Source organism: Panulirus ornatus, chromosome 6 (genome assembly GCF_036320965.1).
Source record: "Panulirus ornatus isolate Po-2019 chromosome 6, ASM3632096v1, whole genome shotgun sequence".
Lineage (NCBI taxonomy): Eukaryota > Metazoa > Arthropoda > Malacostraca > Decapoda > Palinuridae > Panulirus > Panulirus ornatus.
Window position 1 is genome coordinate 6563507 of NC_092229.1, and position 17821 is coordinate 6581327.

Sequence of the window (17821 nt, forward strand, 5' to 3'; positions counted from 1 at the left end):
GAAAATGAGAGCTCTCTATACGTGGAGTACAATAAAGAGCGGAGTCCTGTTAGGACGTGTTCTGGGACCAATTTTCTTTCTAGGACATACGACATTTCTTGGGGCGGGGGGGGGGGGGGGGGGGGTTAGTAAATTATAATTGTGATGTCTGCAAATGATACCAAACTTTGGAACTGCAATAAGAACATCACTGATGATAAGGTACTGGAGATAGAACTGATTAAGTGATTGATCGAAAGACGCCCTTTCAACATCATTCGGGAAAATGCAAAATGATGCAGTGTGGTAAGGAAAATGATAAACGCGCAATTTAAAGTATGATTATAGCATGTGAATGGATTAAAGTGATAATATTGTGCATACTGATAATATATTGAAGTTTACAAAGTTGTATGACAGTTTAGAGAGTTTAAGAAACCAACTGGGGATCCTGTTCGAGAAGCACGTCCTCTTAAACTGCACAAGTAAATAGTCTGAAAACTGCTTTCAGGCTTAGTCACATACAAAAGGAAGTAATGTAATGTTACCAAATTCATTTTCGAATTAAGAAAAAAACATGAGAAAAGGCCAAAGATCTTAAAGTTAATCCTTAAGCAAGAAGCTAATGTGGAGTCTGAACATGAGGGAAAAAAATGACATGAAGAGAATAGCATCCTTTACACGCCTGCAATATTGAACTAGACCTACACCATCTCATCATCCCTGCAGTGAATATGTATAAATGTCTTTATGAGTTCCTTACTCCATTATGTTAGTGATAACTTATACGATGAGGCGCTTACTTGGAAAAAAATGATATTGTTGCTTCCTGAGAAATTCCAACGCTTGGGTACAAGACCTCTCTTCATATAGATTATTATTCATTGTATCTTATCTGATCACCGCAAGGTATTTCGTTAATATCAGTAGTCTTTTCAAAATATTATTTACTCTTCCCCTCTGAAGAACCATTGACTCGGTTAAGTAGATGGCGCTGTTGTTCGTGTAAGTAAACAATAAGTTAGATACTCTTATTTAACGTACTATTTTTGGAAAACTACTCGGGGATTTATATTGAAATGACTCGGATATAGTATTTTTAAGATATGTGATTTAACTGGAGAGAGAAAATTGAACAGAGGACCATACTTTGATGAGTATATACAGGTGTCTGAAGCGGTCTCGCTAGTGCCGCGGATTTTCGTTTTCGTCGTAGGTGCGTTTGCAATATGTTTAATTTCTTGAATCAGGGTATATACTAATAAGTATACATGTACACGGAAGAATTTCATCGTAACCATACTTGAGGGTATATAATCAACCAGCAGTACAATGTAAGGAGACGAAACGTCACAAAAATCTGACAAGGGCTGATGCTAGTACTGAAATTATGTTAAATGATGCTGATAATTTGTGAATGAATATAATAGACTGTGGGCATCGATGGGTCTGACACTATTATTCCTACATAGTATACTTCCCAGTGCGTCACTTTATCATTGGATTTATACGAGCTGTCGTCCATTTCTGAGCTACATGCTGTAGAATAGTGTCAGGGGTTCAGGGGACGGAAACCCCTGGTTAGGGGTTTAGTATGGTTCATGAGTATGACTATTTTAACCTAGTACTTTCCCCAGGAAATATACCAGTTTAATCTCACATCATTACCCGCTTTGGATAAAGAATGATTTTGTTGTGTGATGCTAGTAGAGTTTATTTAGGGTCGTCCTCGAGCAAGACATGATTTATTTGGATAACTGACGCCGGGATTCTTTCCTGGGGCTACTTATAGATACTGGAGACATGAGGTACTTCAACATATGGAGGAAGCATGCCTTCCAACACATATATGGGCTGGAAGTGGCATCATGTTTTGGTATGGCTAGAGTAATTTAAGAGTTAAGTTGATCGCCTGCTGGGGATTGCATGGAATTGCTGCTTGTGGGGAGGTTGGTAGGTGATGAGTGGTAACATGACTGGGAGCTTGGTTAGTTGTCTGTTGTTAATTCATGAGCAGTCAGTTTCTTGCTCGACTGTGGGTGTGACTGTTATATTTTAACCAGAATATTGGATATCGAGATAGTTCTTATCTGTTAGGGATGTCCTAGTGAGGTTTTTGTCCACGGTTAAAAAGATGCAGTTGTTCCTCATTAGGTCTTTATACATTATATACTGGAGTTACAGAGCATGACCATATGAAGGAGGGTTAAGATTAGATGCCGTACGTACCTGATTATTGTCATCTTTGACATCATCAGAACTAGAATAACAGTACTCCTAATGGTTTTTGAATAGCTTCCTCTCGAAACATTGTTTGATGAATAAGGAGGAACTGGCAATATTGTGGCTTTTGAGATTGGATAAGCATTTCTGTCGAAGTAAGCTGTTTATTTGAATTTCCTTAATGATCTGAGAAGCAGGAACATAGACTGTGGACCCATGTTTTCTATTGTACTAGGTTTTTTGGTTCCATTCTTTTCTGATTCTTAGCTTATGAACCTCTTCCATCACAAGTGTATGGGGCAGTGCTCAGGAATCCAGGAATGTCCACTGGGTGGGATGTATGTATGTCTGTGTAGGGAAAGTATGGAGAAATAAAGTAGCAAGTGCTCAATGTCTTCTTTATGGTAATTGCATCATGGGCATGAAAGATTTTCAGATATGTTGAATTCGTTTTACTAATGTAGGAAGAGGCAATGTTTAGAGAACTGATGAGAAAGAATATATCTTATATCTAAGGTGTGTGTTTTCAGATGGGTGTGTCTGATAGGTTGGTGTTTGGGTTAGGTAGGTGGTTTTATTTTTGTTGCATTTCAGGTGATTTTGGTATATGTACATTTTGTCAGTGTTGTTCTATTTTTGGGGGGTTGGGAATATCTGTGAGTAGAGGTTGCTGAAATTTGAAGCAGGGATAAGCTTTTTACTTGTACTTTGGAGTTGGTGGTTAGTTATGGAGTGGTTTGGATAGGAAGGGTCTATTGCTGTTGCAAAGAAATGCATGCCATGCATATTGAGGTGGGAATGTATTGGGTGGCTCATATTTATTGGAATTTTCTGTCATTAGTGTTTCTCGTTGCTGGAATATTTTTGTACCAGCTCTAAACACAAGAATTTGTTGACATTTGACTTTCTATTTCCATGTATACTATGCAGAGTTTCAGCTACATTGTCTCATTTATTTGTATTATAAAATTCTGTGCCTTTAGGACACCTTTGGCTTGTTGTAAACATTTATCCCAGTTTTATATACATAATTCAGAAAGAAGATGAAATGTTGTAGTGCTAGGAAAAGACAAAAAAGGCCACATTCATTCACACTCAGTTTCTAGCTGTCATGTGTAATGCACTGAAACCACAGCTCCCTTTCCTCATCCAGGCCCCACAAAACTTTCCATGGTTTACCCCAGAGGCTTCACATACCCTGGTTTAATCTATTGACAACACCCCGGTATACCACATCGTTCCAATTCACTCTATTCCTTGCATGCCTTTCACCCTCTTGTATGTTCAGGCCCTGATGGCTTAAAATCTTTTTCACCTGATCCTTCCACCTCTAATTTGGTCTGCTTCTCCTCATTCCCTCTACCTCTGACACTTATGTCCTCTTTGTCAATCTTTCCTCACTCATTCTCTCCATGTGACCACACCATTTCAATACACCCTTCTCTGCTTTCGCAACCACACACTTTTTATTACCACACATCCCTCTTACCCTCTCATTACTTACTTGATCAAACCATCTCACACCACATATTGTCCTCAAACATTTTATTTCCAACACATCCACCCTCTCAGCACAACCCTATCTATAGACCATGCCTCACAACCATCATTGTTGGAACCACTATTCCTTCGAACATACCCATTTTTGCTCCGAGATAATGTTCTCACCTTCCACACATTCTTCACCGCTCCCAGAACCTTCTCCCCTACCCTGCCCTGTAACTCACTTCCATGGTTCCATCCGCTGCTAAATCCACTCCCAGATATCTAAAGCACTTCACTTCCTTCAGTTTTTCTCCATTCAGACTTACCCCCAGTTAACTTGTCCCTCAACCCTACTGAACCTAGTAACCTTGCACTTATTCACATTTACTCTCAGCTTTCTTCTTTCACACACTTTACCAAACTCAGTCACCATCTTCTGCAGTTTCTCACCTAAATCAGCCACCAGCACTATATATCAGCGAACAGCAACTGACTCACTTCCTAAGCCCTTTCATCCACAAGAGACTGCATACTTGCCCCTCTCTCCAAAACTTGCATTCACCCCCTAACCACTCCATTCATAAACAAATTAAACAGCCATGGAGACATCACGCACCCCTGCTTCAAACCGACATTCACTGGGAACCAGTCACTTTCCTCTCTTCCTACTCGAACACATGCCTTACATCCTTGGTGAAAACTTTTCACTGCTTCTAGCAACTTACCTCCCACACCATATACTCTTAATACCTTCCACAAAGTATCTCTTATCAACCCTATCATATGCCTTCTCCAGATCCATAAATGCTACATACAAATCCAACTGTTTTCTGAGTATTTCTCACATATATTCTTCGAAGCAAACACCTGATCCACACGTCCTCTACCACTTCTGAAACCACACTGCTTTTCCCCAATCTGATGCTCTGTACATGGCTTTACCCTCTCAATCAATACCCTCCCACATAATTTCCCAGGAATACTCAAAAAACTTATACCTCTGTAATTTGAACGCTCACCTTTATCCCCTTTGCCTTTTGCACAGTGGCGCTTTGCATGCATTCCGCCAATCCTCAGGCACTTCACCATGAACCATACATACATTGAATATCCTTACCAACCAATCAACAATGCATATGTAAATATATATTGGAAAGGATCACAATTTAGCGCTTGATCAAGTGTATTCCTATTGTTCACAGGGAAATGAAACACGATAAGTTCCCAATTGCACTTTTGCGTAATAATCACATTATCATAGGAGATACAAGAAAGAAATATAACATTCAGTTGATATACAATGAAGAGATGTCGCTAGGACACCATTTGGTAAACAAGTTGCAAGGCACTGTTAAGAACAGAGGACTGAGCCTTTGAGGAAATATCCTCACTTGTCCCCCTTCTTTGCTCCTTTTTTTGGGGGGGGAAATTAAAAACGAGAGGGGAGGATTTCCAGCCCCCTTCTCCCTCCCCTTTTAGTCGCCTTCTACGACACGCAGGGAATACATGGGAAGTATTCTTTCACCCCTATCCACCTTCTATATCTTTTGATCTAGGGTCCTTGCCTCGCATCCATACATCCCTCTCAAGGCTTACTCTACTTCCCAGGTTCCATCAACTGCTGCACCCACTGCCAAGTACACCCATCCTGCACTTCGTGTTATCATTATATGCAATTTTGGTCTTTTTATGTGGTCAGAATTCATCAGTATGTATAGATTGTGTGCACAAAATTTCAGTGAGGGTGAAGTAATCATGGATCTTGGGTGAAGAGTATCAAGTTCCTTCCAGTGGGTCAGTTGCACAGTTAAGTGCAATCTTTGGTACTTGTAAATTTTTATATATCTTATTGAAAACAAAGAAAATTTGTATTATTATTATTATTTTGTTTTGTCGCTGTCTCCCGCATTTGCGAGGTAGCGCAAGGAAACAGACGAAAGAAATGGCCCAACCCACCCCCATACACAATGTATATACATACACGTCCACACACGCAAATGTACATACCTATACATCTCAATGTACACATATATATACACACACAGACACATACATATATACCCATGCACACAATTCACACTGTCTGCCTTTATTCATTCCCATCGCCACCTCGCCACACATGGAATACCACCCCCCTCCCCCCTCATGTGTGCAAGGTAGCACTAGGAAAAGACAACAAAGGCCCCATTCGTTCACTCTCAGTCTCTAGCTGTCGTGCAATAATGCCCGAAACCACAGCTCCCTTTCCACATCCAGGCCCCACACAGCTTTCCATGGTTTACCCCAGACGCTTCACATGCCCTGATTCAATCCACTGACAGCACGTCAACCCCGGTATACCACATCGATCCAATTCACTCTATTTCTTGCCCACCTTTCACCCTCCTGCATGTTCAGGCCATGATCACACAAAATCTTTTTCACTCCATCTTTCCACCTCCAATTTGGTCTCCCACTTCTCCTCGTTCCCTCCACCTCCGACACATATATCCTCTTGATCAATCTTTCCTCACTCATCCTCTCCATGTGCCCAAACCATTTCAAAACACCCTCTTCTGCTCTCTCAACCACGCTCTTTTTATTTCCACACATCTCTCTTACCCTTACATTACTTACTCGATCAAACCACCTCACACCACACGTTGTCCTCAAACATCTCATTTCCAACACATCCACCCTCCTGCGCACAACTCTATCCATAGCCCACGCCTCGCAACCATACAACATTGTTGGAATCACTATTCCTTCAAACATACCCATTTTTGCTTTCCGAGATAGTGTTCTCGACTTCCACACATTCTTCAAGGCTCCCAGGATTTTCCCCCCTCCCCCACCCTATGATTCACTTCCGCTTCCATGGTTCCATCCACTGCCAGATCCACTCCCAGATATCTAAAACACTTTACTTCCTCCAGTTTTTCTCCATTCAAACTTACCTCCCAATTGACTTGACCCTCAACCCCACTGTACCTAATAACCTTGCTCTTATTCACATTTACTCTTAACTTTCTTCTTTCACACACTTTACCAAACTCAGTCACCAGCTTCTGCAGTTTCTCACATGAATCAGCCACCAGCGCTGTATCATCAGTGAACAACAACTGACTCACTTCCCAAGCTCTCTCATCCACAACAGACTTCATACTTGCCTTTCTTTCCAAAACTCTTGCATTCACCTCCCTAACAACCCCATCCATAAACAAATTAAACAACCATGGAGACATCACACACCTCTGCCGCAAACCTACATTCACTGAGAACCAATCACTTTCCTCTCTTCCTACACGTACACATGCCTTACATCCTCGATAAAAACTTTCCACTGCGTCTAACAACTTGCCTCCCACACCATATATTCTTAATACTTTCCACAGAGCATCTCTATCAACTCTATCATATGCCTTCTCCAGATCCATAAATGCTACATACAAATCCATTTGCTTTTCTAAGTATTTCTCACATACATTCTTCAAAGCAAACACCTGATCCACACATCCTCTACCACTTCTGAAACCACACTGCTCTTCCCCAATCTGATGCTCTGTACATGCCTTCACCCTCTCAATCAATACCCTCCCATATAATTTACCAGGAATACTCAACAAACTTATACCTCTGTAATTTGAGCACTCACTCTTATCCCCTTTGCCTTTGTACAATGGCACTATGCACGCATTCCGCCAATCCTCAGGCACCTCACCATGAGTCATACATACATTAAACCTTACCAACCAGTCAACAATACATTCACCCCTTTTTTAATAAATTCCACTGCAATACCATCCAAACCTGCTGCTTTGCCGGCTTTCATCTTCCGCAAAGCTTTTACTACCTCTTCTCTGTTTACCAAATCATTTTCCCTAACCCTCTCACTTTGCACACCACCTCGACCAAAACACCCTATATCTGCCACTCTATCATCAAACGCATTCAACAAACCTTCAAAATACTCACTCCATCTCCTTCTCACATCACCACTACTTGTTATCACCTCCCCATTTGCGCCCTTCACTGAAGTTCCCATTTGCTCCCTTGTCTTACGCACTTTATTTACCTCCTTCCAGAACATCTTTTAATTCTCCCTAAAATTTAATGATACTCTCTCACCCCAACTCTCATTTGCCCTCTTTTTCACCTCTTGCACCTTTCTCTTGACCTTCTGTCTCTTTCTTTTATACATCTCCCACTCAATTGCATTTTTTCCCTGCAAAAATCGTCCAAATGCCTCTCTCTTCTCTTTCACTAATAATCTTACTTCTTCATCCCACCACTCACTACCCTTTCTAATCAACCCACCTCCCACTCTTCTCATGCCACAAGCATCTTTTCAGGTGGAAAATGGAAACTTTTAGAGGACTTGCCTTAAATCTGTTGCTGTATCTAAAGGGTTGATTTGTTCTTTATAATAGCTAGACATGTATATGTCACATATTGTTTTACCAAAATGGAGCTCTTATGATTTCTTTTTTTTTTTATGGTAACATTTAGTATAAGATTAAGGTTCAATCATATTATGCAAAATGCACATTTATTTAAATGATTTTTTTTACAGATTATTACCACATTTATATATATTTTGTTTCCATTTTGCTCTTAGTTCTTTCAATTGAATTTTTAGCAGAAAAACAAAATGTACAATGTAATTTTAGTTTGTGGCCAGTCGGAAAATATTTTTCCGTGATTTGCATCACCGCTTGTGGTAATAAGCTCAAGTCATTTTTTATATGTTATAGGCCTGACATTATGCTTAATTGCATATCATAAAGGCAGATTGTATTTTGCTCTAATTAGAAGTGGTGTTGTTTTAATATCTTGAGAACATACATCACTTTAATTGATGGGGTTGACTTCATTTATTTCTGATATTTAGATGTATTTGTTAATCAGTGATACTTAATGCCTTTCATTTTCATGTTCCAGATTTGTATGATGAGTTCTATCATGTCTTTGCACTGGAAGCCATAATCACCACGCTATGGGACCTGGTGGGGGGTCAGTTGGACACCATGTGTCTCAAGACCCCGTCGCCCAAATGAATACATTCCGCTCTTATGTGTCTATGCTTGCAGACCCAGGCTCTAAGGATGAGAATAAGCTCAAAGCAGCACAAGCTTTAAGTGAGGACCTTGAGGTTAGTGTAATAAAAGATATGAGTTATACAAATGAGGGCTTTTAAGATGCCAGTTTTCCCATATGTTAAGATGGCACTGTAATACCACTGCCTAAAACCAGAAACATTCTTTGTACCAGTGTTACATCAAATCAGTCAGAGACACCCCTTATTACACAATTAGCTTCATCTGCCTCTTAGAAAATGGGAGTCCTGTTCAGATGCTAAAGCTTTATTCGGACTGATGTGTCCTTGTATGGATTACTGCTGAAACTCTAAGGGCAGCTGTAACTCTGTCTACCTACTTGACAGAATTGACTGCATAGTAATCAGACGTATCAGCTCTCCCAGGGTAACTTTTGAACTTGAATCGCTTTCCTTGCACCTCACTGTAAGTGTAGTTTCCCATTTCTTTAGAAATAATTTTGGTAGCTATCTTTATAAAACTAACTGCTTGTATGCCATCATTACTTGGTAGACCATGTAATATATGATGAGTCACTACCCTCCCACGTACAAGCAAACATTACAAGGTAGACCATGCAATATATGACGAGTCACTACCCTCCCACATGTTGCCATTGCCATCTAAGGGTAGGTCATTTTTGATATCCATTTCTTTTCCATCATTGCAAAGCATTTGATGTTTGTAAAGTGTTCCCCATTAGCCGTTACTTAAACCTTTTGATGTAGCAGATTTTTCACCACTAAAACCTTATATTATTTTTTATTTTTCCTTTGCCCATTATTTCTATAGCTTTTTCTTTATGCATATTAATACCTTTCTGTGGTATCATTTCATTTGATAGCCTTGCATGGGCTGCAATTAGCCAATCTGAAAATACTTGCTGCTATTTCACAGTATTAGTTTAGTCTTTGTAAGATTGGATTGTTAAGTGGAAGTTCATTTTGAGATTTAGCCACAGGAATTTCATGAAAGTATAGAAATAGGGAAGACAGTAGAAAAGAGCGTAATTGATTCATTTCTGTAAAGGAAGAATATAAGTAACGTTGCAGTCTAGGAGAGGGTTGGGAGGGAGTTTGTAGTTTGTATATGACTAGAAATATGGCTAATAGATTGAAAAGGATAAGACTAAAGCATAAGACTAAAGAGAATGTTGTACCTCTATATTTGAAATACTTTTGCCTTTTGTTTTACCTCTATATTTGAAATACTTTTGTCTTGTCAGTAAGGAACATATCTATATTGTGGTCTCCAAGTGCCTGTAAGGAACTCTTCATTGTTTCATGTGTAATTTGGTTTGTGATTATATCAGGTGAGAAATGAGTATAAACCAGTACCAAGGTGAAGGGCATTGGCATCGTTCAAAATACATTTATACCTGTTTCAGTTTTCTTAGTTCTGTGGTTTTGTTATTCAGTGCAAAACTTTTTTGTGGTCATACACATGATGTTTATAACCTTCATAAATATAAGTCTGTTGTGGATGAGAGAGCTTGGGAAGTGAGTCAGTTGAAGTCTGTTGTGGATGAGAGAGCTTGGGAAGTGAGTCAGTTGTTGTTCGCTGATGATACAGCGCTGGTGGCTGATTCATGTGAGAAACTGCAGAAGCTGGTGACTGAGTTTGGTAAAGTGTGTGAAAGAAGAAAGTTAAGAGTAAATGTGAATAAGAGCAAGGTTATTAGGTACAGTAGGGTTGAGGATCAAGTCAGTTGGGAGGTAAGTTTGAATGGAGAAAAACTGGAGGAAGTAGTGTTTTAGATATCTAGGAGTGGATCTGGCAGCAGATGGAACCATGGAAGCGGAAGTGGATCATAGGGTGGGGGAGGGGGCAAAAATCCTGGGAGCCTTGAAGAATGTGTGGAAGTCGAGAACATTATCTCAGAAAGCAAAAATGGGTATGTTTGAAGGAATAGTGGTTCCAACAATGTTGTATGGTTGCGAGGCGTGGGCTATGGATAGAGTTATGCGCAGGAGGATGGATGTGCTGGAAATGAGATGTTTGAGGACAATGTGTGGTGTGAGGTTGTTTGATCGAGTAAGTAACATAAGGGTAAGAGAGATGTGTGGAAATAAAAAGAGCGTGGTTGAGAGAGCAGGAGAGGGTGTTTTGAAATGGTTTGGGCACATGGAGAGAATGAGTGAGGAAAGATTGACCAAGAGGATATATGTGTCGGAGGTGGAGGGAACTAGGAGAAGTGGGAGACCAAATTGGAGGTGGAAAGATGGAGTGAAAAAGATTTTGTGTGATCGTGGCCTGAACATGCAGGAGGGTGAAAGGAGGGCAAGGAATAGAGTGAATTGGATCGATGTGGTATACCGGGGCTGATGTGCTGTCAGTGGATTGAATCAGGGCATGTGAAGCATCTGGGGTAAACCATGGAAAGCTGTGTAGGTATGTATATTTGCGTGTGTGGACGTGTATGTATATACATGTGTATGGGGATGGGTTGGGCCATTTCTTTCATCTGTTTCCTTGCGCTACCTTGCAAACGCGGGAGATAGCGACAAAGCAAAAAAAAAATATATATATATATATATATATATATTTTTTTTTTTTTTTTTCATACGATTCGCCATTTCCCGCATTTGCGAGGTAGCATTAAGAACAGAGGACTGGGCCTTAGAGGGAAAATCCTCACCTGGCCCCCTTCTCTGTTCCTTCTTTTGGAAAATTAAAAAAAAAAAAAAAAAATATATATATATATATATATATATATATATATATATATATATATATATATATATATATATATATATAAGTACCAGTAATTTACCAGTGGCTGACCTAATATACTATTGACTTACTTTATGTTGCCACTGGTCCACTGTAAAGTGTTTCAGTGCTGCCTCAGAGGCTTGATTTTCATGTTTTAGGAGCCAGTTTCAAAAGTTTGAGTGATAAGGTTATAGTTTTCTTTGGTAGCCATTGTATTTATATACTCATGACTTACTGTTGCACAGCTTACTAATATCTGATTGTTGTTATAGTTTTTCCAAAATAGTATAAAACAAGACAAGTTTTTTTATGTCACATGCAAAAAGATTTTCACTGAATTTAACTATAATCACTTCGTGTAACTTTTTTTTTTAGCTGTGTAAGGAAGTTCCTTTGTCTTTTGATTTATTCATTTTAGAATATATGAAAATCAAATATTGTTTAATGTTGTGTGATATTATTTATTATGAAATTATGTGCACTGTCTCTTTTGGTTTGTGTTTTCAGGCAATCGTAGCTTCACCACAGTATCCATCTTTCCTTGAACATGCTATGAAGATATTTATAAAGATTCTTGGCGAAGGGGATCCACTCTTCATATCAGAGTACAATATACAGGTATTTTTATTACTTGGCAAAAATGTTTTTTAGAATCACTTAATTAGTGGTAAACAAAAATGTGTTAAATTTAGAAATATGAATTAGAGGCTTACTTCAGTCTCTCTTACTTTTTAGCTGTAAATTTGCCCTATTATTAAGTGTGATTTTTGTCAGTATGATCACTTTGCATTATTAGGATGAGGGCAGGTCCAGATATTGAGTGAGCAGCAACTATCTCATTAAGGTTCATTGTAAAGGGTGAGTGAATACATTTTACACTTGTAGGAATTTATTGTCGGGTGAAGGTTTTTTTTATCCCAGAACTTACATTTTTACTATAAAGAAATATTTAGATGTTAATCATAGCCATCTATGGTGACATACCACTTCGCCCCACAGCAACTTCGTAAGTTGATACTGGAGATGATCCACCGCTTGCCAAGCAATGAGCAGCTTAAGGTGCACTTGCGCCCAATCCTATTCCTTATGTTTCGCCTCTTGGAGACAGACAATGAAGAGAATGTAATGGTATGTCTTCGGATCATCATAGAGCTACATAAAACCTTCAGGCCTCAGTTTAGCCCAGAGGTATGGTATGATTTTCAGTGCTTTTTTTATCCATTAGAATCCAGATTTCAATCTGTCAATCTATCTCTTTTTCTGTCTGTATCTCTGATGTCTGTTCCTTACTGGAACTCCTTCAAGGGAGTGGTTACTGCAGTCATCTCCATAACTAGTGAACTCCAGCACTGCATTTAGTCTTAAGTACCTCACCCTTAACAGGCCCCTGGCAGAGGACAACTCCAGCGCAGTGTTTGCAGAGGCACCAACCTAATGTTTGTACTGACTACTTCCTAATGTTCTTGCCTGATGCTCCTGCCTTCAGCTTCTATCTAAAGCTCCTTTCCTAATGTTCCTTCCTACTGTTTCTGTCTATTGCTCCTACCATTTTGCGACTAAAGTGTTGTCAAGTGTTGTGTGTGACAAAGAGAGATTGAATATTTGTGGACAGAATGCCAGTAGTCAACGTGTGGCACGTGTGGGTGAAGCAGAAAGAAAAGAAAGCTACTTAGGTCAGAGGAGTGCAACTTGATGACCACTGAAGTGTTGACTCACTACACAGCTGTCACTAACCCTTCCGATACCTAGGCAAGTAGTACTAGTAATGTACCTCCCTGGTTGTTAGCTGCCTTCCAGCTACTGCCTTCAAAATTTCTGCCCTTCATTTCTTTTTTGTTGTTTCTCTCCAAAAGAGACTTACATTTTTTTTCATACTATTCGTCATCTCCCGCATTAGCGAGGTAATGTTAAGAACAGAGGACTGAGCGGAGCCTTTGAGGGAAATCCTCACTTGGCCCCCTTCTCTGTTCCTTCTTTTGGAGAATTTAAAAAAAGACTTACATATTGTCCTTTTTATTTTTCTTTCCCCCAACAGTCAGCACTTTTCACCTGAAATATTATGATGACCTTTTACCTGACTTGTAAGGGTCAGGCCAGAGGTCAGTAGTGTCAATAGTGTTTTTTACTTAAGATTAGGTTTGAGTGGTAATAGCATTCATTTGGTCCCAAGGTTCAGGTCAAAGTTTAGTGTTGTCTAGTGCGTAGTGAAATTTTTTTGACTAGGCTTGTAATAGGTAGATAAGAGGTCATTGGTGTTGAGGATGTAATAAGGATAATGGTGCAGTGAAGGTCAGATGCTAGTGTTGTGTAGGAAACTGTAAAGAGAAGACTGTAGTGAAGGTGGCCTTGGATAATCATTATTTACTGAGCCAAAAACCACCCTAAAGAAAACAGCCCATCAGACTTTTTCTTGAATATTAATTCCCTTCTGATACACATAACACATACCACTTTACCACTGCATGTTGGGAGGGCTGTTTAGAGCATGCACAGGCATTCTGCCTTAGGACAACACTCCTGGAACGTGGCCTTCATAAAGAAATGCAAAACACCTCATGTACTTCCTCTATACATGTTTAATGATTATTCCTCTTCTCTCCTTACTTTTCAGTCTCTTTAACTCTTTATGTATTGTAGCTAAGGCCTGGCCTCATTGAGGATTTGAGTCCAATTCTGGAACTTTCAGAATTAAAAAAAAAGGTTGTTGAACTCCTTAGTTACTGCAACTCATCATTGAATGGTACAGCAATAGATGCTTCTGTACAGAACCTCTCTCATGTCACAGTTACCCATATTTTTCCTAATTTTGAACCAGTGCAGTCAGTAGTGCCTTTACGAAAATACGTGTGCTTAAACTTGCAAGGATAGATTGCTCAGAATAAGGGGACAGAAGAAGGAGGGATATTTAGCCAATGTGCTGTGTAGATTCCTTTGCTAATCAGTGGGTTATGCATTGAAAACCATAACCTGAACTCTGCAAATAGGTTTTACTGTGCACTCATCCCTTGCTATACACAGAAACTTGTAAGGTATCAGGAAACCTGTTGTAATATTACTTATGAATTAGGGAACCTAATACTACTTGTGAATTAGGAAACCAGCATGCTATACAGAAGCTGAACTTCATTTTTATGGAATTTTAAATGTCATGAATTTTAAGATCAAAGTTGAATGATGTTTCATGTTTCACTTGGCATAGTCTTCTGTCACTTTCCCTTCCTTAATTTTGTCATGGTTTGCCTCTCTTTGCATCCAAGATTTTCTTGTAGTCACTAATATCACATGTTTTGATTGCATGTAAGTTAAGATGAATGGAAAATTTTTTAGGTGCTTATTTTGAACCTATATACAAAGTATACATACAACTCAGAATTAGCTCTTTGATAATGCCACATGATGCTAACTCAGGACAGTGCTTTCATAGATGGCATGTGTCTTATGCAATCAGTTTAGAATTTCATTAAGTTTCAAAGAAATTTTTGTGACCATTAGTTGGTGAGGTATTTGGTGTATGTTTGAAAGAAAATTGAAAAGAAAGTCGCTTTTGCTTGTCAAAATTTTTGTTACTGTTTTCATGTCTTTTTTTAACATTGACATTGAACTTTTCTTTTGGCTCATGAAATTTTTTGTTTGTAATGATTGTCTAAACCTTAGTATTTTTCTATTTTTTCTTATCTTTTTTGTGTCTGCCATCAGATTCAGAAGTTTCTCCAGTTTGTAAAAAATATGTACCGAGATTTGCCAAATCATATGAAAAAAATTTTCGAGCCTCGCACGGTGATACGAGTGAGTGACCTGTCAGAAGTTAATGTAGAGGCTCTTCTTCAAGAAACCTTCACCATTACATCAATCCATACTGAAAAGAAACTACAAGATGGAACATCAATAACGGTAAGTTTTGCATTTTTGTCACACAGTATTCATGGGTGCATGTAAGAAAGATGGATGCAGTGATTACCAAATTCATAAAGGAAGAGATGTAAGAGTTAGTTGGAACTTGAGGGATATAACCTGTTAAGACCTGGAGGGAAGATATGTTGTAGGATAGCAAATGAGAGGAGCTTAACACTGTGGTCTGCAGATGGTGATGGAAAGTCATTTATGTAGGAAGAGATGGAAGAGAGCTGGAGAGATAAATGGTCCTTTAGGAGCTCCTTTTGTAGAGTTTAAGGTTACTGTTTGCTCATATTTAAATTTTTCATCCTTGTTCACTGTATCCTTCATTATGTATTTACATATGTTTATTACTGTAACTTCTACATGTACTCTTAAGCATTACTTCCAGAGAATGGTAGTCTTTGAAGCACACATGTACCATGATCCAGGTAACCCATTTGCAGCCATACAAATGTCAGAATGTTGGCTGGGGCTCACAATAAGTCATTGAACTTTAGCTCTTATGTGATGGCTCTCTGAGCTTACTAATGCAAGTTGTCATGTGACAATTCTGGCATTTAAGGGTTGGTATGTTTAACATAAACAGAGAATTTGCATGAGTTAGCTTAGAGGCTGTTTACATTTGATTAAAGCATTTAATTGGGATATTTAGTATAATTTAATTGGGGATAGGGGAGAAAGAATACTGCCCACTTATTCCGTGCTTGTCGTAAAAAGCGACTAAAAGAGGAGGTAGTGGGGGGTGGTGAAAATCCTCCCCTCTAGTATTTACTTTTCCAAAAGAAAGAATAGAGAAAGGGGGCTAAGTGAGGGTACTCTCTCTTAGGCTCAGTCCTCTGTTTTTAATACTACCTTGCTTATGCAGGAAATGGCGAAGATGTATGAGAAAGATTTTTTTTTTTCTTTTTTTCCCAAAAGAAGGAACAGAGAAGGGGGCCAGGTGAGGATATTCCCTCAAAGGCCCAGTCCTCTGTTCTTAACGCTACCTCGCTAATGCGGGAAATGGCGAATAGTATAAAAGAAAAAAAAAGAAAAAGAAAAGAATTTGATTGAATGAATTCATCTCACCTGAGCATAAATTCCTCTCACATCAGCTCTCCTAAGCAACCATACAAATATCATATGTCGGCTGGGGCTAAAATAAGCTAGTGAACTGTAGCAGTCACATGATGACTTGTGGTGCCTACTATGCAAGTTGTCATTTGATGATTCTGGCGTTTAAAGTTTGGTATACTGGATATGGATTGAGAGTTTGAATGACTTAGTTGAGAGGCTGTGTGCACTTGAATCAACCATTTAACTGGGAATGGCTGTAATTGATAGAATAGATTCATTTCCTATCAGCTCTCCCTTCTTGTATGTCATACTTTTACCTGAAATTCACTCCAATAGTAGATAATTTTTGAAAACTACTTAGACTGCTGAAAATTATTCTAACATTCAACAGAAATCATTTCTTTTCTTTTGCAGTATAACCTGATACCACGAGCTGTTTTATCCTTGAAGGTGCTAACAGAGCTTCCCATTATTGTGGTCCTAATGTTTCAGCTGTATAAGCAGCAAGTTTACCAAGATGTGGCAGACTTCATCCCACTCATCATGAATACTATTGTACTTCAACCCTTTTCACAGCACAGGTGTTGTATTTAACTTTGTTTGTATATTGATAAGCCTTATGTAGAAGGCTCATACTTTTTTTATCTATATTTGTTTACTTTGCCTTTCTTTAGCAATATAGTGCTGCACATGTCTCCCCACAAGCTGTCATGTATAATTCATCAAAACTAAAGCCCACTATCCACAGCCAAGCTCCACAGACCATTTCCATGGTTTCTTCTGACTACTTCATATTTCCTGGATCAGTGCATTAAGAGCACATCACAACTCCCACAGAATCCTGTTTATCCTGAGTTTTACAAGGCATTTGATTTGAGAACTTTGAATTGGAAAGTAGTGAAACAAAAAAGTGAAATGGAAATATGAATCAAAGAGTTTCCAACAGAAAGAATATTTGAATTATTACAGTAATGGGATTGACAGGAAAAGAAAGAGTGCATTTGGAGAACATTTTAAAAACATATCAGCAAGTTTGCTAATGAGTGGACTAATAATAGAGAAAAGCTACGATGAAAATGTTCATTGCTTGTAAAAGAAGGAAAGATGAAGGCTGTCTTGTTGCCTGGTCACCTTTAAAGCAAGCTGAAGTTGATGTGACTCAGGCACTTCACAAGCAAAATTGAGGGAATAGAATGCATAAACTGTCATGAATGGTTGAGAGAACTGGATCTCATGGACTTGAGAAGAGGAGAAAAACACTACATATGGTTGACTGCAAATTGAGACAATGAAAGAAAATGTATTTAGACTTTAGAGGGAAAGAAATGGAGGAAAACTTGGCTTTCTCTACCCCCACATTTAATGTAATCCATGTATGAGAGTGTTGTTCA

General features: G+C 38.9%; 1 protein-coding gene across 1 annotated transcript in view; it reads left to right on the plus strand.

Annotated features, from left to right (window-relative positions):
* Positions 1-1013: 1013 nt before the first annotated feature.
* Positions 1014-17821, plus strand: part of Nipped-A (Transcription-associated protein Nipped-A) — a 107597-nt gene continuing 90789 nt past the window's right edge. The window contains exons 1-6 of the mRNA XM_071662424.1: positions 1014-1195; positions 8608-8818; positions 11985-12095; positions 12477-12665; positions 15174-15368; positions 16845-17011. Coding sequence (XP_071518525.1) covers positions 8663-8818; positions 11985-12095; positions 12477-12665; positions 15174-15368; positions 16845-17011 — 818 coding nt within the window. The 5' untranslated portion in view covers positions 1014-1195; positions 8608-8662. The remainder of the gene's footprint in view (positions 1196-8607; positions 8819-11984; positions 12096-12476; positions 12666-15173; positions 15369-16844; positions 17012-17821) is intronic.